General features: G+C 38.8%; 2 protein-coding genes across 5 annotated transcripts in view; one reads left to right on the top strand and one right to left on the bottom strand.

The window, feature by feature from the left end:
* The window catches only part of LOC137273738 (histone-lysine N-methyltransferase SMYD3-like), a 71669-nt gene that overhangs the window by 31377 nt on the left and 21847 nt on the right, over positions 1 to 18445 (bottom strand). For all 4 annotated transcript variants that reach the window (XM_067806554.1, XM_067806551.1, XM_067806552.1 and 1 more), the window contains exons 9-12: positions 2758 to 2821; positions 2162 to 2293; positions 1574 to 1745; positions 137 to 245 (exon numbers count right to left, since the gene is read on the bottom strand). In XM_067806554.1, coding sequence (XP_067662655.1) covers positions 137 to 245; positions 1574 to 1745; positions 2162 to 2293; positions 2758 to 2821 — 477 coding nt within the window. The remainder of the gene's footprint in view (positions 1 to 136; positions 246 to 1573; positions 1746 to 2161; positions 2294 to 2757; positions 2822 to 18445) is intronic.
* On the top strand, positions 10520 to 13867 carry LOC137273735 (tripartite motif-containing protein 2-like). Its single transcript, XM_067806544.1, has one exon. The coding sequence runs from the start codon at positions 10969 to 10971 to the stop codon at positions 13099 to 13101; it is 2133 nt and encodes a 710-aa protein (XP_067662645.1). The 5' UTR covers positions 10520 to 10968; the 3' UTR covers positions 13102 to 13867.

Here is an 18445-nt window from a genome sequence, read left to right as displayed (position 1 = left end):
TACAATATTCTTCTCTTCTGATTGGATTGGAATGGCTCCTAGCCAGGCGACCTGTTGGAGTTACAACTAGACTACCTACCAGCTGGAAGGACATCCGGGCAGCCTAGAGCCATAGAGGTAATATTAGACTACCTACCTGCTCGAGGTACATCCGGGCAGCCTGGAGACGGTGGAGGTACAGCTGCAGTTTGCCCAGCTTCAACAGCTGTATTCCAACTGTCGGGGAGCCTGGTGGGTGCAGCTTCCTGAAACAATTGTTCATTAACTTTGAAGCAGTCAGACCAAGGATTCAATTTCCCACATGGGCACAATGAGTGAAGCCCATTTCTGGTGTTTGATGTCATGATGTTGCTGGAATACTGCTAAAACTAAACAGCGTAAAACTAAACTCTTTGAAATGATATCACTCAACCCAATTATGTTGTGTCTTACCGTAATGAATAAACTGATAATAAGGGTCGTTCTCTATTCACCTACTTCTCTATTCACCCACATTCTTAAAACAACACTTTGTGATCTGTTGACCACAGATTACACAATGATAAACAAGCGTCAACACCATGATCTGAAACTGCGAGAGTTTGTATGAGAGAGCATCTACTGTTTGTGTGTAGTTTTGTTAAAGGAGTGTAGATCGAATTGTCCTCGTGGCTCAGGATATGGGGCGAAGGACAAATTGAATCAACATTAGAAAATATATTATTTGGTTTTAAAGGGAAAAATAATTACTCTCTAAACATTATCTGCCTAATAGTAAAGAAGAATACTTACACTATGAGCAGAAAAGAAGTTAAACCAAACTTTCACAGATTATAAGTGATATCAAAAAAATACAACAATTCATGTAAATTTACTGCCTTACACACGACGACCAAGCTAACATGAAAAAAAAAGTATATATTTTATATATATTTTGACATGTTAGGCCATTCATGAAAATAATCACTACTAAAAGAAAAACATTCATTTGCCAATGCTTTTCATTCACCCTAATAAATAATGGAATTCATATTGGATATACTTATCTTCCTTCTCCACTAAATATTCTTATAACAACAGTCAAGCAAGATGACTATAGCCCGGTCAGGCAGTTTCATGATGAAAGTAGGGGTGCATTTTTGCATCCAAACTAGCCAGCTTTGGTTTTGTTGGCATATGGAGATGTAGGCAAATAGAGATGTAGGCAAATAGAGATGTAGGTGAATTGAGACGTAGGCGATTATAGACTAAACCAATAATAAGGGAATTAATACTAACTAAAAAAAAAAGACAAAAATTGTCTCCCAGAAACTGATTTATGGCACCAATTTTGGACTATGGCTTGATTTGACTTCATTTAACTTCAAAAGTTTCTGAAGATACTTGACCATTCAGAAGATATGCACTGAGCATGTGAAACTTCAATCAAGGGCCAGAACAGTGTGTGCTCTAAATGTCACAAATGGCATGCATTGAGTAACTCTCTGCTGATTATTGCTAGTAAGCAATATAAGCAGCTGAACCAGAAACAGATACCAGACTTCACAACAGTCTAATTTTCTTACTACTACCTAACTACACAATACATACTTACACATATGGCTGCACAGTTTGCTGACCAAAGTCTACTGCCTGTTCCCACTGTTGGCTGTCAATGCAGACATCCATTGCTTGGTCCAGTGTCTTCACATAGTACACATTGAAAGGGGAGAGAACTCTCTGCTTCCTCAGCAGTTCCTTGCAGACTTGCAGCCTGGTCTCAGGATCTGTAGCTCAAGAGAACAGGCTACCCATAAACATTACCACATTAGCTTGAAAATGTTATTTTATGGACAAGTTTGAGGTCATTACCCTTGTGCTAATTAGCAGTTGAAAGCTTTATCACTGTGCTGGAAACAATAAACCTAATTAGCAGTTGAGAGCTTTATCACTGTGGTGGAAACAATAAACCTACTCAGGGCAATCTCGGATATGACTAAACCTTTCAGCACATTGTGTGTGCAGCAACTGTCAGTCATTTACCACTTTCTTGCAACTCACAAGCATCACAACTATGGCAAATCTGGGTTCAAACCCAGGACTAATGGTCTATCGAACCAATCCATCTCTGACCTCAACACTGTCAGGAGTCTGTGACAGGCACTGTCAACTTGTCAACAACTGATTTGTCTGTATATCGCACCTCCAGATGTCTTCAGGTGGTCCAGTGTCTTCAGTGCTGTCTGGGACTCCTCCATCACTGTCTGCACCTTTAACCTGTATGCCTCGTCACTGCTCCTGGACTGACAGGTCTGGCAGGCCAAGAAGGTTTTACCTGTAATCAACAAAAGGTAATGTGTCAACGCAATCAAAGCAACAAAGGGTGTGATAGTTTTACACTGGTCAGCAGCATTCAAACCATCTGACATCAGAGAAAACACAGTGTTATCATTATTCCCTTTCATTCAAGTAACTTCAGTGGTTTCTGAGAAAGTTCTTTCATGAAAAAAGCTAAAAAGCACCAAGCATTGGTCCAATTATATCACAAAATGATAAGTCAGTGTAAAACCATAAAAGATGACACTAGCAGATCACAGAGATACTTCAACATTCAACATTTAAGTTGGGAATTCTGCATAATCACTGGTTACCACCCACCCATCATCAACATGACAACATCAGACACAAATATCAGCACTTGTAAGAAAAACACAAGGACGTCTATCAGCCACGGCTGCCCATGACAAACACTGAGCCAAGATGCTGTAGAAGTAGTGGTGAAGTAACTGTATCACCTACCATCATACATGAGGGTGCCATCACAACCTCTCTGTTGACAGGCTGCACCCAGCATCAGCCCATCCTGAAACATACACCATCACATAATCTGTTACATGGTATCAGCCCATCCTGAAACATACACCATCACATAATCTGTTACATGACATCACACTATCCTGAAACATACACCATCACATAATCTGTTACATGACATCACATTATCCTGAAACATACACCATCACATAATCTGTTACATGACATCACACTATCCTGAAACATACACCATCACATAATCCGTTACATGACATCACACTATCCTGAAACATACACCATCACATAATCTGTTACATGACATCACACTATCCTGAAACATACACCATCACATAATCTGTTACATGCTGAAACTCCCACCATTTGCACAACTGGGAACCAATGACATATGTCAACCAAGTCAGCAAGCCTGGCCACCCGATCCCTTTGCCTCTTACAAGCATAATCACAGTATCATAAGTATTATATTTTCCTGAAATGCATATACACAAACATTTCCATTCTGATTCTATGATTTACAGCAACAGTTCATTGAAAAAGTAAGTAAGCTTGCTTGATAGATGAATAGTAAGGGCCCACTGTGTATTACTAGGACATGTATGGTCACTTAAAACTTTTAAGAAAACCTCCAAACAAATTATACTTCCAACCATGTCCAGGTACAGTATGTAGTTTTTGGTAAAATCACTGCAATCCCAAATATGTAAAGCTCCTGCTAGTGTACTGTATATTCAACAGATGGTGACATAACTGACGTACCATACTCATAACAGCATAACAGTCTCTACCAAATAACTCATCTTTTTGACAAGTCACTCCAAACATCAGTCTTCCCAGGTACATGGAAAGAATCATTTGTTAAAGACCGTTGTAATTATAGACCGGTTACCTTGACATCTTGCTTATCAAAAGTCTTTGAAAAATGTGTATTTAAATACGTTTTTAATTTCATGACAGATAATAAGCTCCTTTCAAACTTACAATCTTGATTTATTCCAGGAGATTCACCAGCATATCCACTTACACATTTGCATAATTTTATTGCTAAAGCCATAGATAACGGAAAGGAAGTTAGAGCTGTATTCTGCGATATAAGCAAGGCATTTGATAAAGTTTGGCACAAAGAAATTATTCACAAGCTTAAATCCTGTGGAATAGGCGGAACATTATTGAAATGGTTTGAAAGTTATCTACAATATCGAAAGCAGAGAGTAGCTATTCATGGTAAAAAAATCAGAATCCAAACCGATAATAGCCAGAGTTCCCCAAGGATGAGTTCACGGGCCTCTTCTATTCTTAGCATACACTAATGACATAGCTGATGGAATCGAAAGTAATATACATCTCTTCGTAGATGACATGTCACTGTACATGATAACTGATGATCCTTATAGAAGTGCATTTACTCTAAACTCAGATCTAGACAGTGTATCCCAATGGGTAGAAACCTGGGAAGCTAAATTTAATCCGAACAAATCTCAAACCATCCAATTCTCACGTAAAACTGAACATTCTGTAAAACCTCCCCTCACCATGAATGGCACGATTATAAAAGAAGTTCAGACTCATAAACACTTAGGTATTACCTTTCAGGATAACTTACTTTGGCATTCCGACATCAACGAAATGATCAGCAAAATAAGCTTCATGATTAATTGTTTTCGTAGTTTTAAATATGGGCTGTCACGCAAAACACTGGAAACAATGTACAAATCCTTTATTCTACTGCCATTATATCCTTTATTATCCAAATCCTTTATTGTTGTCATCTCCAGGACAACTGCACAAATGAGCAATCCTTGTCACTGGAACACCTTCACTTAGATGCCATACGCACAATATGCGGTGCAGTCAGAGGCACGAGCCATGATAAGTTGTACAATGAGGCGAATCAAACCTCCTTAGCGAAAGGAAAGAGAAAGATCCAAATTAACATTGTTTTATAAAATTTTATAAACTGGTAAACCACATGGTTCCTGATTATCTTTGTGATCTAATTCCAGGGAATATATCTGACAATAATTATAATCTTAGAAATAACGAAAATGACCACACTATCAGATGCAGATCTACAAATTACGCCAATTTGTTTCTACCCGATACAGTCAGACTGTGGAATACTCTACCTACAAATGTGACTAGGGCTTCTTCTGCTGGACAGTGTAAGAATCAAATCACACCCCGCACAAATACTGATATTAAGTTTGAAATAGACCATGGTAGTCGATTCTGTCAAATAATACACAGTCACCTTAGACTGGGATGCAGTGACTGAGACAAGGACAAATACAACCATTTCATTTCTGATGCCTCTTGTTCCTGCTCACATGTTTCTGAGGATGCTTTCCGTGATTTCTTCACGTATCCTAAATATAACAGTATACAATATGAATCATATTTCTATAAGAAAGGTTTCACACTGAATGGCAATAATTCAGTTTCATATCAGACAAATATGGATATTCTATCATCAGTTAATCATTGCATCAAAATGATTTGACTCGTTTTTACTTCTTTGTATTTACTGGCCACAAAACAAATATCAATGTTCTTAATGTAATTTAAAGCTTATCATACAAATGCAATCTGTTCTTATTTTGGTGACTGATTTGTTTATTGTACGCAACATTCTGACTCATCTAGTACAATATTATGTCAATGTATAGTAGCATTACGTAAAATTTCCACGTACAAATGTGAACAAAGCATGTAATCTGGAGAGGCATTAATATATGCCATACAGGCTTGTTTGCCAATCCATTTCTAACTGAATAAAATATGTTTACACCACAGTATAAGTTATAGGATAACAAGAGTACCATTTTGTACCAATACTTTGTGAAATGATAATACTTTGTGAATGTAACAGTACTGTGTTGTGAGCTGATGTATCACAATGCCCCACTGACTAAGTTCAAACAGATGGTTTCAGTCACAAATACGACATCTACAAACAGAAAGAGGGCATAAACACACAATAAACAACATTGACACATTACAACTAGGTAGGGCTGAATACACAAATGAGGCCAACCAGGCCCTGCAATGAACATGCAACCTGTCCATGTTTGTCAGCTGTCACGGCTGACTGAGTGCAATACATGAGCAACAGGTGCTTGAATACGCCAGCTTCTCACATGCTGCAGTGAAATGAGCATGTCAAGGAAAGAGCCCTATTATCACTACACGCATGGTGAAATACTAACCAATGTGAAAACAGTAAAAATGACAATTGAGATTAAAGGCCTATGTTCCCAGTTATGGTTTTAAATGTAGCATTCACTCTATCCATTCTCCCATGGATAAGATGCACTGTAGTTTTCTGAATTGTATGAGCATGGACCATAGTCAGTATATTGGACATGTTTTCATGTATCAGCTGGTATATTTAACATGGAATTATATACAGTGATGCATCACTAAGCATTAGCCAGGAGTACAAAAAAGCTTTTTGTCAGTCATTATGTAGATTCAGGTGACCATAATTTCAATTAACACAATACATGTATTCAGTTACGATGGAAATTCAACCCAATCTTTCAGCCTCTTTTTCTTTCTTAACCTGAAGCTTGTTCATTCTGTATCGCCACACTTAACAATAATTCGGCTATATGATGGGGGTTCGTAGATAACCAAGTCTGGACCAGACAATCTAAAGGTCAATATTGTGGGTGGGCAAACAAATCTGACCTTCAAAGTCAACCAGCCTCCTCTGGCAACCTCACCACAGACTGGAGACATATTCTCACCCAAAATCCCTGAGGGGTTGCTGTTTCTAAAATACGAGTCATCTGTCCAAACCTAAATATTACTTATCTTCAAAACCTAACACATTGATGAACTTTTCCTTCCATGCAATCAAGTTTTGCTATAATCAACTGTAGACTTGTCCTGATTGTTTGTCTCGTGGATGCCCATTATTCCTGATTTGATTGGTAAACAGGTGATGTAATGGGTCCACACGACTTGATCCATTCAAAAGATACTTTTGCCGTACATATACCTCCCTGCAGTAATGTTACAAATGATTCATTCGTTTATTGGATCCAACTGTATCCTTCATGAATTCAATTCATTATGCATGATCACCAGAACCAAATATTTACCAATATGTTTGCGAGTATTTACAGTCTGATTTGTGTCATGTTCCTAAGACCTTTCGCAGCAATCATTTGCTATAAGCAGTTTTGTATGTGATGTATGGCACTTTTCCTTTACCGAAATTATTTCAACCTATAAAGCAAATACATGACATGTGTATTTCTTAATTTCTTGATATACAATAAAGTAATAATGAGGAAATACTTGTATTCAACCCAACACATTCATGAAACAAGTATCATATTCGCTTCATAGTGTATTCATTGCAATCTGACTAAGAAGACCTTAATAACAGAGGACCAATCATCCCAAATAACAATGTCATTGTTCCTATTTTAACAACACATACATTATTGAAACTTTTCAAAAATCTATTCAGGACCATAAGTTGGTACAACATATTTCTAATATCTCCAACTGTCAAGAGTGGTTGACAAATACAGCCATGACAAACACTGCCCATGCAGATAGTTACTTCTGCTACACATGATGAGGTTGTGACAAGCCAAGATAAAGACATTACAGCATGTATTCAGGTCACCAACTGTGTGTAGACGTAATTACACACAGCATCGCCAGACGTGTTGAGTCCCATCACGCCTCAGTCTCTGAACTCAAGGCCAATCAGGCATATGAGACACACTATCATCAGATACACTATCATCAGATACACTATCATCAGATACACTCACGTCAGTCTTGGCATGACAAGCAATATGAGTGAGTGATTGAGTTTAGTTCCACACCATCTTTAGCAATATTCCAGCAACATGAAGGAGAGGGGACAGCAGAAATGGGCTTCACATATTGTACCCATGTGAGGAATCGAACCTAGGTCATCTGAGTGATGAGTTAATGCTTTAACCACAAGGCTACCCCACCATCCCAACAAACTTTAGGAAAGGACTGCTGTGTACAATAGGTATCTTTAAACATTCTGATCACAAATATTTAGGGAAGCAATAACAATGATCTATGATCAATCTATGATCTATGCTGATGATTACAACAGTTTGTAATGGGTTCTTTAAAACATGTTTAAATGGCTCTCCAAGTGAGAGAAAAACATAAGCATATAATCGATAATCAAGACCTTATGCTTAAAAATCAATAAATAAATTGACCTACAATCATCATGTTAAGTCAAAGTATTTGAACATGTGAAATATAAACAAAACAAATCCACACATGGACTTTTTCACTTCTATATCAATTAAGTTTCTTTTATACAAAATCATTATCAGAAACAAAATATTAATAAATAGAGTATTCATCATTAGTGATTACAATGAAAATATCAATTTAAATCATATTCACACAAAGATGATTTAATCCCATCCAGCAAACCTGCTGCAGACAGATATTTGACACTGTCAGCTATAACATCAGCCTTGTGCATGATGAATTGTACTTGGATGATAAACCTAGTATGTCGCTTGTCAAATTATTTGCCTGCAGTCAAGTTTTGGTCAGGGCTGGAAAGTTTTACATATAACCATCCCTGTGGTCTGGCTGAAATTTGTGGAAGTTTCATACCCTGTTGATATTTTTAACTCTTTAACAGTCGTCTGGCTGTTTGTAACAAACTATTCAATAACAACGTCAGCTGTGGCCAGATAGTCATTGCTTTGCTGAACTGTAGTTTGTTTCCTATGTTTACATTTTTGTTTCTTATGTGTACAGGCAGATGATCAACTTTCCTTGTTCCTGCGACTGAAATTTGTATAACATGGTCCAGTATTTACAACATGCATCATGGCGATATGGAATATTTCACAATACATCTGTATGAGCAAACAATGTTAGGAAGTGTTGGTAAGGAACGAATGGCTGTCTATGCAATGACACAAACTACAGCCATAAATTCCAATGAGACAACAAGATAACAACTGTTATATGATTGGTCACTTCAGTCTGCCGATTGTTATTCAAAAAAAAGAAGAAAGAGTTATACAGGCATGATTTGAACTTCCTCAGGGTTTTGTGTACAATCCATGTACATTGAATAAGATCTTTTCACAATTATTCTTCCTAGAATAAATAATAAATGACACAATGGGTGATATTATTTAACAACAAATTCATGTCTGATAAAAGGTTTTTAGGTGCACTTTCATGAAAGGTCAAATGCAACGTATAACACAACTTTGCAGATTCTGAAACCTTTCGGTATGCACTTACCGAAACAAATAAAAAATGTCAATTCAACCTATAAAGTTGAAAAAAAAAAAAAATGCGATAAAAAACAAGCCCGCAAAATCAGAGTTCAAACGATTCACCGATTTTCCCCCAGTAATGGGGCAAAAACTGGTTTAAACCGCCATGCTGCACTGCGCTCATAACGCATATGCAGTGATTTGGTTCGCGGAGCTTGAAACAGTATGTATGCCCAGAGTATGAGGTCGTGAGCAGTAGTCTAATCTTGGTTGTGTACACAAACAAGTACATAATCTACTCATTACATAACAAAGCCATGTTGATTTTGATAAGCAGACTGTCACAGAGAAAGCTCAATGTCTGGTTCATTGACACCTATATGTCTGCCTGCCTGTCTGCTGATGACAGTATGCAATGCACAACTTCAATACCCCAAGTACAAAATATTGCACTTTTGATTTATGATTATGCGCTTATAATTCTGTTTATTTGTTTTTTCACAATCACCAATGCATTTTATTTAACATGAACAAGTGATAACTGTGTTTCAATCATGTTAGATTGTTTGGTTGCATGTGACCTTTAAAACTGTGAGATGAACTGCCCTAGACATATGCATTAGGTCAGAGCCAGACCATTTTTAAATGATTATCAGCATGCCCCAAGCTGCCATGTTTCTGATGAAAAAGAAAATTATGTTTGGTAAAGTTTATTTTTTCACAATAACTTAAGGAATACAACACAACTGTGATGGTGTGACAAATTTCAATGTTGATTTTCTTGTGGTTCATGAAAACATTAATGACATACTGTTCTCCCTTCACTTAATTTATCAGAGAATGGCTTCATTGAATGATATATTAATAACAAGGCAGAAGTGCAAGACTAATATTGGACAGAAACATATTATTTTGTGTTTCTCTTCATGACGAAAATATAATTATTATAATAAAAGTTAACAAATATTCAAACAAAAATGTACAGACCCAAACAAATATAAAAAAGAACACACGATATTTATAAACCAGAACCTGCTAAAGTTGTGAAGATAAACAGCATGTGAAATAAACTATAATATATAATATGATAATATATAAAAATATGATAGAAAACCCAATTAAATATTCCATTTTCATAAGAATAGCTGGCTTCACCTGTCCGAATCTGAATATCCCCCCCATTCCATCACATCTAATTACACATTATCAATATAACAGTGTTCCATTTATCCAGTAATACCTGGAGGTGGGGCTGTATCTGTATAAATCACCTAAACAATAGAGGACAGGTAGACTTAGTGATATGAGCAAAGGTTCACTTTAGGTGATATGAAATCAATAGCCACCAGCTGTGCAATATACACCATATAGCACACAAAACCAACAGTGCATAATCAATATGTGGATGCATGTGTGGATATGTATGACCAGACATCTGTTGCAATGTCATAAATTCAGAATGTGACAATTTAGACTTGTGATTGTGATGGAGAAGGGGAGTGCTAATTCTGTCTGACGTGGCATACAGAAAATTCATCTCAGTTTGTCTTCTGATGAGGATTCTTGAGGTTGATGAAAACTTGGATTGTGGACTGAAGTTACAAAACTCTGTGGATTTTGTAACGGAGGATGTGAAATTATATTTGGCTTCTTCCCACTAGACTTGGTATCCCGTAACAATCTGAGATAATCCAAGATAACAGTGATATACGGATACTGCCAGACAATCTTACCAGTGTTATATGATAACTCCCAAGGACACAAGACAACAAGTACCATATATCTATTTGAGAATACATCCTGGAACACGGTGACATTTTAGACACAGCACTTTTAAATCCAGAACTATTATTTCTAAAATGAGACGTCAGAGAAGCTGACTTCATTACGGCTTGTTGGTTTCCATAGCAACTGTAGAATCATGCAGAACCCTATACAAGAACTGCTACAGTGTGCAGTATGTCTGGGCACTGTTACACATCCTCGTGTCCTCCCCTGCTTCCACTCCTTCTGTGAATCCTGTCTAGCCACTCACATCAGGACCACTACTGGCGTGAGTAGGTTCAGGCCAAGAAAATTCAACTGTCCATCTTGCCGTATTTCAACAGACCTGCCCCCTGGTGGAACGGATGCCTTCCCCCGTGACTTCAGACTCATCCAGTTCACTGACGCACTCAAGACGATTGTCAACCTCAAAAAGGAAGGTCTGTGTGGCATCTGTTGTACTGAGGAGTATTTCAGGAGCGCTCAACAGTTCTGTGCCGACTGTCAGAAGTACTTCTGCAATGACTGTTCCCTGAAACATCGGGTGACTCCAGTCCTAAGTCATCACTTTATGTTGGATCTCCCTGTGGATGGTCAGGGTGCTGGACCATCCTGCCACACTCATCCCAAAGAATCAGCCAAGTATGTGTGTAGTACCTGCACGCTCCCGGTGTGTGTCATCTGTGTGATGGGCCAACACAAATTCCACAACATTGCCCATCTGAACCCATCCAGCTCCCTCCAGCGCACTGAGCTCCATGAAAGCATGAGCCACATAAGAGAACAGATTTGGTCCACCCATGAGACACTGTTCAACCTTACATGTCTGGAGGGCAAACTCAAGGGGCTGTTTGAAGAGTCACGACTGCAGATCAAGAAGAGGTCCCGGAAACTCATCAATCGTATCCTTGCTGATGAAGGACAGCTTCTGAAGGAACTGGAAGCCATTTATGACACCAAATGCAGTGAAGTCTTCAAGATGAAGGAGAAGTGTCGAAAGAAACTGTCATCCTGTGAGACTCTTCAGTCACAAATTGGGACATTGCTTCGTGCAGACGACCTTCATGAACTGCTCATAAAGTATCCCACTCTGAGTGAAGAGCTGGAGAAGATACGCCATCCCTCTGATCTACTGAATTCACAAACCCTACTGACATTCGTCAAGTTCAGACCTGGCCATTTTAAGCTTGGAAAGCTGTTGGAGGTGGAGGTGAAGGATGGACGAAGTACAGGGGTCCCACAAGAGGCCATTCTCGACACCAGCGACAGCAACAACTCTGGTGTGGAGCCTGATGCCCAGACCTTCATTCCAACATCTCTTACAAACGTAGCTGATACGGATGATCGTTTGGACCTGTCAGATGATGATGATGAGGCAAATGACCATGGGCTCCTCATGAGAACTGGAACGTCTGCTACCCCAGATTCGAACCTGGATCTCCCTTACAAAACACCTCTCCAGCTGAGGAGTGTGTTTGGAAGCTACGGGCGGTCAATGGGAAACATGTGTCTTCCATACAACATTTGTTTCACTGCAGACGATAAACTGGTGGTTGCAGAGAACGGAAACAGACGACTCCAAGTGTTTAATATTGATGGGGAATCTATCGAATTCATTGGGAGTGGTGAGATCATACCCCGATGTGTCACTCAAACACCATCAGGAGACCTTGCTGTCACAGATGAACTTTCAAAAACCATCAAGGTTTATGACTCGGGGGGCAACCTAAAGCTGACCTTAAATCCTGTTGGGGCAACATTTCCCTTTGGCTTAGCCACTTCTCAAACAGGCCTCTTCATCTTCACCGACATGATCTTCGAAAACGTCAGCATCGTCACTGCATCTGGAATCCTCAAACGCCAGTTTGGATCTCACGGTTGTACACAAGATCGATTTGATAACCCAGGATACATTGCTGTCAGTCAGTACAGCAATATCTTTATCTCCGATTCAAGCAACCATGCCATCAAGGTGTTCGACATGAATGGAACATTTCTGTACAAATTTGGTTGCTATGGTACTAATGATGGGAGACTAAGGTACCCCAAAGCTATCTGCTTTGACATCTTTGGCAACATTTTCATTGCAGACTCTGGTAATGACAGAGTAGTGTTGTTTTCCAGCACTGGACAATATCTGGGTGTGGTTGTTGACAAAGACCAGGGACTGAAAAGACCAACAGGTTTGAGCTACAGTAGCCAGGGATGCCTGGCCGTGTCCATGCCGGATATTAATGAGATCAGGGTGTATCACCTGGTCTCACAGCCATATCCAGATGTCAGGCTCTGACAGACCCTGTATCACAAATGCATCATGAAAACATGACTATTATGAAACAATCAAAGTGGCTATAATCAGTGTATGAAAGTCCTAAAAAAACAGGAAGCCCACAGGGCTGATAACTGCAAAATGTTGCTGGCCCTGTGAACATACAACCAGCCCTGTATTAAAAACAGGAAACTGAGGTAACGTCTTAAAATACTGTTATCAAAGAACTGCTTATAGTGAGGTAAACTTAAACGTGTGCAAGAGCAATTTTCACAAAGTATAACCTGGTGGTCCCTGTTGATTCAATTAGTGTCAGTGTCATTTCAATGAGACCAGCTGAGTATCAGTATCTCTGGCAAGAATGGTCTGTCTTTACATGTTCTTCATGCAATTAGCACTTGGGATTTGTAACACTCCTTGTGAAAAGTAAACATGCACAACAGCAAATTTAACAAAACTAATCTGGTCACTGAAAGCAAACTTTAGACCAATCATGTTAAGGATGATCTGTGGAAGTTACGTTTTGATTGATCACGAACATAAAGACGTCATCTAGCTACCACAATTGTAAACTATTTTCAACATACCAGTATCACCCATAGTAAATGACATGATACATGAGATCTAAACTACCAGTTGCAGTTTCTGTATAAGTTGTAGTGGCTGAGTTGGGTGCATGGCCAACATCGTGTGCTAGCACCTCATTCAGATGTGAATTGAAATCTCATATGGGACGCAACCCAAAAGTACCAGAATATGTAATTTTCTGAATAAAATTGATACCATATTCATATCCTGACTCATGCTTATTTGCTTGTAATATCCAACAGAAAAGGTGGTGGTTCATGCTACTTCAAAAGATCCTGAATACCCCCCACTTGGAGACTTGTGGAGACTTGAGTCCAGCTGCCTTATATGCACATAAACTAACTGTTCACATCCAGAGTGACACTGTCATTCTTGACACTGCAGATATCTCTGTAGACAGTGGAATAAACAGATGCTTAAATGCTTTCAACACCATAAATCCTCTGCGATTCAAATCACTTATGTCATTGTATAAATTGCCTGTAGATCTCTAGTGCAAAAGTAACTGCTTTTGACGCTTTTGCGGACTATCCTCATTTTTTCAAACATGTTTTGATGCAATCCATATGTGTATTCCTGGATTCTTGTGCACATGTTTGGTGTGCAGATGTACTAACAGGTGTGACCAATTTCGCACCTTCATTGTTGCATTTCAGAGTTTTTGAATGAGTATGGGAAACCACTTTCTCGCTGGCCACTAAGGCACAACCAAAGTCAGTTGCAGTGTTGTTATTTGTTTGATTTTTGTTAGTACTTGAGGTATTACAGGGGCACTGATGCGGAGCGAATAATGTTTCTTGCCAACGGTCTAATTACGAAACCAAACCACAAATTGGTCAGCACCCGCTCCTTCGACCATGACGGACAAAGGAACTGGGCTCCTGTCCATATTAGCAGAATTTCTTCTCCTCAACAGTCAGGAGGCCGGATGCCCATCATATGCCATTTGTTTAAAGATATCCATGGTATTCCTTGTCTAATCGTAACAAAATATCCAAGCAGTGTAGTTCTTTTCGGATGCTTGGATGGTATAGTTACTGATCCAATTTGATCCTATTTCTGTGTTTTTAACCTCGATATTTAATCATGTTACATGAAAATATGATGTCTACAGGCACGTATCAAGCCATTTGTTTCAGTCCAAAAGATTGCAAAGCTTTATACTTAGGTAGTTTTGAGTGTTGGTTCAGCTGTGATAGCAAATATCATACGTAAATTTTGGTAGCTATGGTAGCTACAATGGTTTATAATTTATGATAATAAAAACACACAGTTGATTTATTTGAATTCGTAAACAAAAAACGATGACTTTGCGTTTGGTAGAGAAATCTGAAAATTTTCTTACGTAAAAAAACCTTTATTTCACCTATTTACCCAAGTACACAGCAAATGCCTGTGTGTATTCCTTATGTCATGAAATTCCGTTGGTATCCTCAAAACAGTTTCGGCCCATAAGTGTTTTCAGGCTGCATGTGACACAGAGATTACATCTTCCTTGCTGTAACTCGCATTTGATGGTGTAAACCTACACGTGTTATTTGTCATCATTCTCTGGATGGTCAATTAATGAATTTCTAACAGGTATAATTAGTTGTAACACCACTTCAGTTACTAAACAAAGGTGCCCATTTGGCATTTCTCCCGTCTGGAGTAAATACTCAACATTGTAAATTAAGGTCTGTAATGGCAAATTTATTGTATGTTACGTAAGTTATGTAAGAGGGTTTATCAGCTGAGTTACAAAAACAAACAAACATCAAAGGATTAACCGATAACACACTAACTGATTAATTACTTTTATCTTCTAGCGGATTTGTCAAAAGGCAGTGTGTGTAGATGACTACACCCTGTTTTTCACTAACGAAAGACGTGAAACGATGTGTTACTTTTTCGCAAATGAGACAGTTGTAAGACACGCGACACAGAGCAGGATTATTTACCAGCTGCAGATGAACGGAATATGATTTCTTTTACGTGGATATTGATGGATATATTCCTGAACAAGGTAGTAGCCTGACACTGTTGCTATAAAATTAGTCTGTTTTACATTCATTATTTGCAGTGTTTTAATTTATTTGTTGTAGCATTCAGCAGAATCTGTATGACAGAAAACACACACTAGATTGCGTATGTGTGTGAAATAGGATCCACATTGGCCATCTATACAATGTATAAATGTTGCTGTTATGTTAGAAATTTACTATGAGTATAAGCAGATCGTGTGTTCTTTTATTAATTTTCAGAATCATACAAATTTGACAATAAAAAAATTAGGGTTATGAGACAAAATATAGAGACGTACATTGGCTTCGTTATTTTTCAGTCCTAATAGTTTTTTACCATTTCTACCACTGGCAGATGATTAACCTTCAAAGGGTTTCATTTGTTTTCATAATACATTTGTAATGAAGTAAAAATGACTTCACCTAAGTTGATCTGTCTATAATTAAACTATCAATTGCGCTTACGGACTGCACAGCAGAGGTCACAAACCAGTCACGAATTCTGGGATATCATCCGGGTAACTAACAGGAGAAAAACAATAACAAAAGTTTTCACCAATCCACGGAAATGGCTCTGCATCAGTGCCCCTTTAATGCCGGTGGTGGAAATGTGTATGCATTCAGACCTTCCCAGGATATGCTGAGAGTGTCTGTGTCACCCATGCTCGAACATCGGGAACCGGAGAAACAAACATGCTTATCTGACTGTTGAACCAGGTAGAATAAATGATCTATGAGTGGAGATCCTGTCGCCTGAGCAATGAGCTGACAAGCGTCTTGGAGTAGCATCCATTCTGTTGGAGATGGCTGTCTCACACTGCAAGAATGTTCTTCGCTCCTGGAATATGACATGCTTTTATGTAAATGTTCAACTTGTTGACTATGTTGAAAAGTTGAAAAGTCAGTTGAAGCAGATTTAACGATCTTGTTGATCCCTGTTTGTTTATGCAAGAAGCCACTGTGAAGTTGTCTGTGTGGACCATGAGTAATGCATTTCTTAACCCTTCCAACCAATGTTGTATTGCATTGATTACTGCCTTGATTTGTAATTGATGTGCTATCGACAATCCTGATTTGACCATGTCCCTGCTGCCACTTTGTTGTTGAAGCGAGCACACCATCCTTAAAGGGATGTGGCAACATAAATGAGTGTTGCAGTCCGGCTCTGATACTTAAGTTCTTGTGCAGACATTTGATTCCTTAGTCCACCAGAGGAGATAGGGTATCAGATTCTCCAATAACTGAATCAGGTGCACGCTGGTCAAATGTAGATTCACAAACAGCCGAAGCAGCTGTAAATGTAACCTCCCCTCTGCATGTCATGTCCTGGGCTGAGGTTAGAAGTCCTAGAAGGCATTGCAAATCGCAGAGTTTCAAAGGAAAGAGTAGTGCTTGAGAAATTCCGGCTTGAATCTTGCTCCACCGATTGTTCAGAATCAAATTACGGCTTAGAGATGTGACAAACCATATCTCCAGAAACTGCAGATCCTGTTTCGGTTGTAATTTACTACAGGCTTTGTTATCCACGTAAACAACAAAGGGGCCAGTGAAATTCCAAATGGTAGGATGCTCCATTGAAAAGGAATCTTAGGAATTCCTTGACTGTGGATGTATAGGAACATGCAGATACGCGTCTTGCAGGTCTATGCTGGCTTCATCATGAGGATGAACGAGGTGCCGCAGTTGTGAAAGGTGAATTCTTTTAGGTGTTGATACTAGAATCTTGACGATAAGCCATGAAAATGTGTCATTCTTCGTCTTTAGATGGCCAACACTCTACGCTGTGAGCGAGTTGTCATTCCAGTAAAGACTTAATAGCTGGCTGTCGTGACAGAAACTGTCATCTGTTGCTAGAAACTGCCTGATAAACAACACTGAATCTGCTGCTATAAAACATCTGTGCCTCGTGAAGACACAGTAGATTGCTATCTGGGCTGTAAGTGAAGTCTTTCTAATGTTGGAATAGTCAAATGATTATCATGAAATCTTGTGCAATCACCGATTCCTTCAGTAACATTCGGGCTTGTCTGTAACTTCACTGTTCAGCTTGTCCAGCAGATACACGAGTGAGCACATGTATAAATGACTGAGTAGAACCGCACATCCATCATCATTCCTGCGATGAACATTGGAGATCTTCCAGTATTCAAATACAAGCATAGATTCATTCAACGGTAAATCTATAACCATCCCAATTACATCCACAACAGAAAAAATAACTTTCACTCCTTCATCCAAGAATCTATCTAAGGAGTTGTATTGCAACCTTCAGGTGTTTATGCATCTTCCATCCTGCGCAAATCTTCAAGCCGATACTTCCTGTGTGCACTTGGCAAAGGCCTCCTATATCTGCATGAAAATTTATCCAAGCGTGAATCCTCAGCACATAATTCCTTGTATTTATCATCTACACATATGTCCCTTCATGTACTATCTTTCCTGCACGAATCTTGAAGTCGGTAATCTGTGCACGCAATTGGTAAAGGCTTCCTATATCTGCACAGAGACTGATACTTCAATGAGAAATCATCCTGTGGTAGAGGATACCTGCACACAAGTGTGTGTTTCCAAATCAGATGGTGAAGGTGATATGTAACGTTTTCATTTCCAAGGAGATCTTCTGCATGGAAAATCATTTCTACTATGATGTTGAAAGCTGTTAGAATCTCATCCTTGGAGAACTACTGTTGAGCCAAATTCACGAATGTATCCAGATTTAGTGACGCTGAAGTTAACAAAGGGGATAATATGTGAGAACGTAAATATTTGCACAT

This window comes from Haliotis asinina, chromosome 2, assembly GCF_037392515.1.
Source record: "Haliotis asinina isolate JCU_RB_2024 chromosome 2, JCU_Hal_asi_v2, whole genome shotgun sequence".
In the NCBI taxonomy this organism is placed as follows: Eukaryota; Metazoa; Mollusca; class Gastropoda; order Lepetellida; family Haliotidae; genus Haliotis; species Haliotis asinina.
Note: the sequence above shows the minus strand (reverse complement) of the source record. Positions and strands in the feature narration are given on the sequence as shown.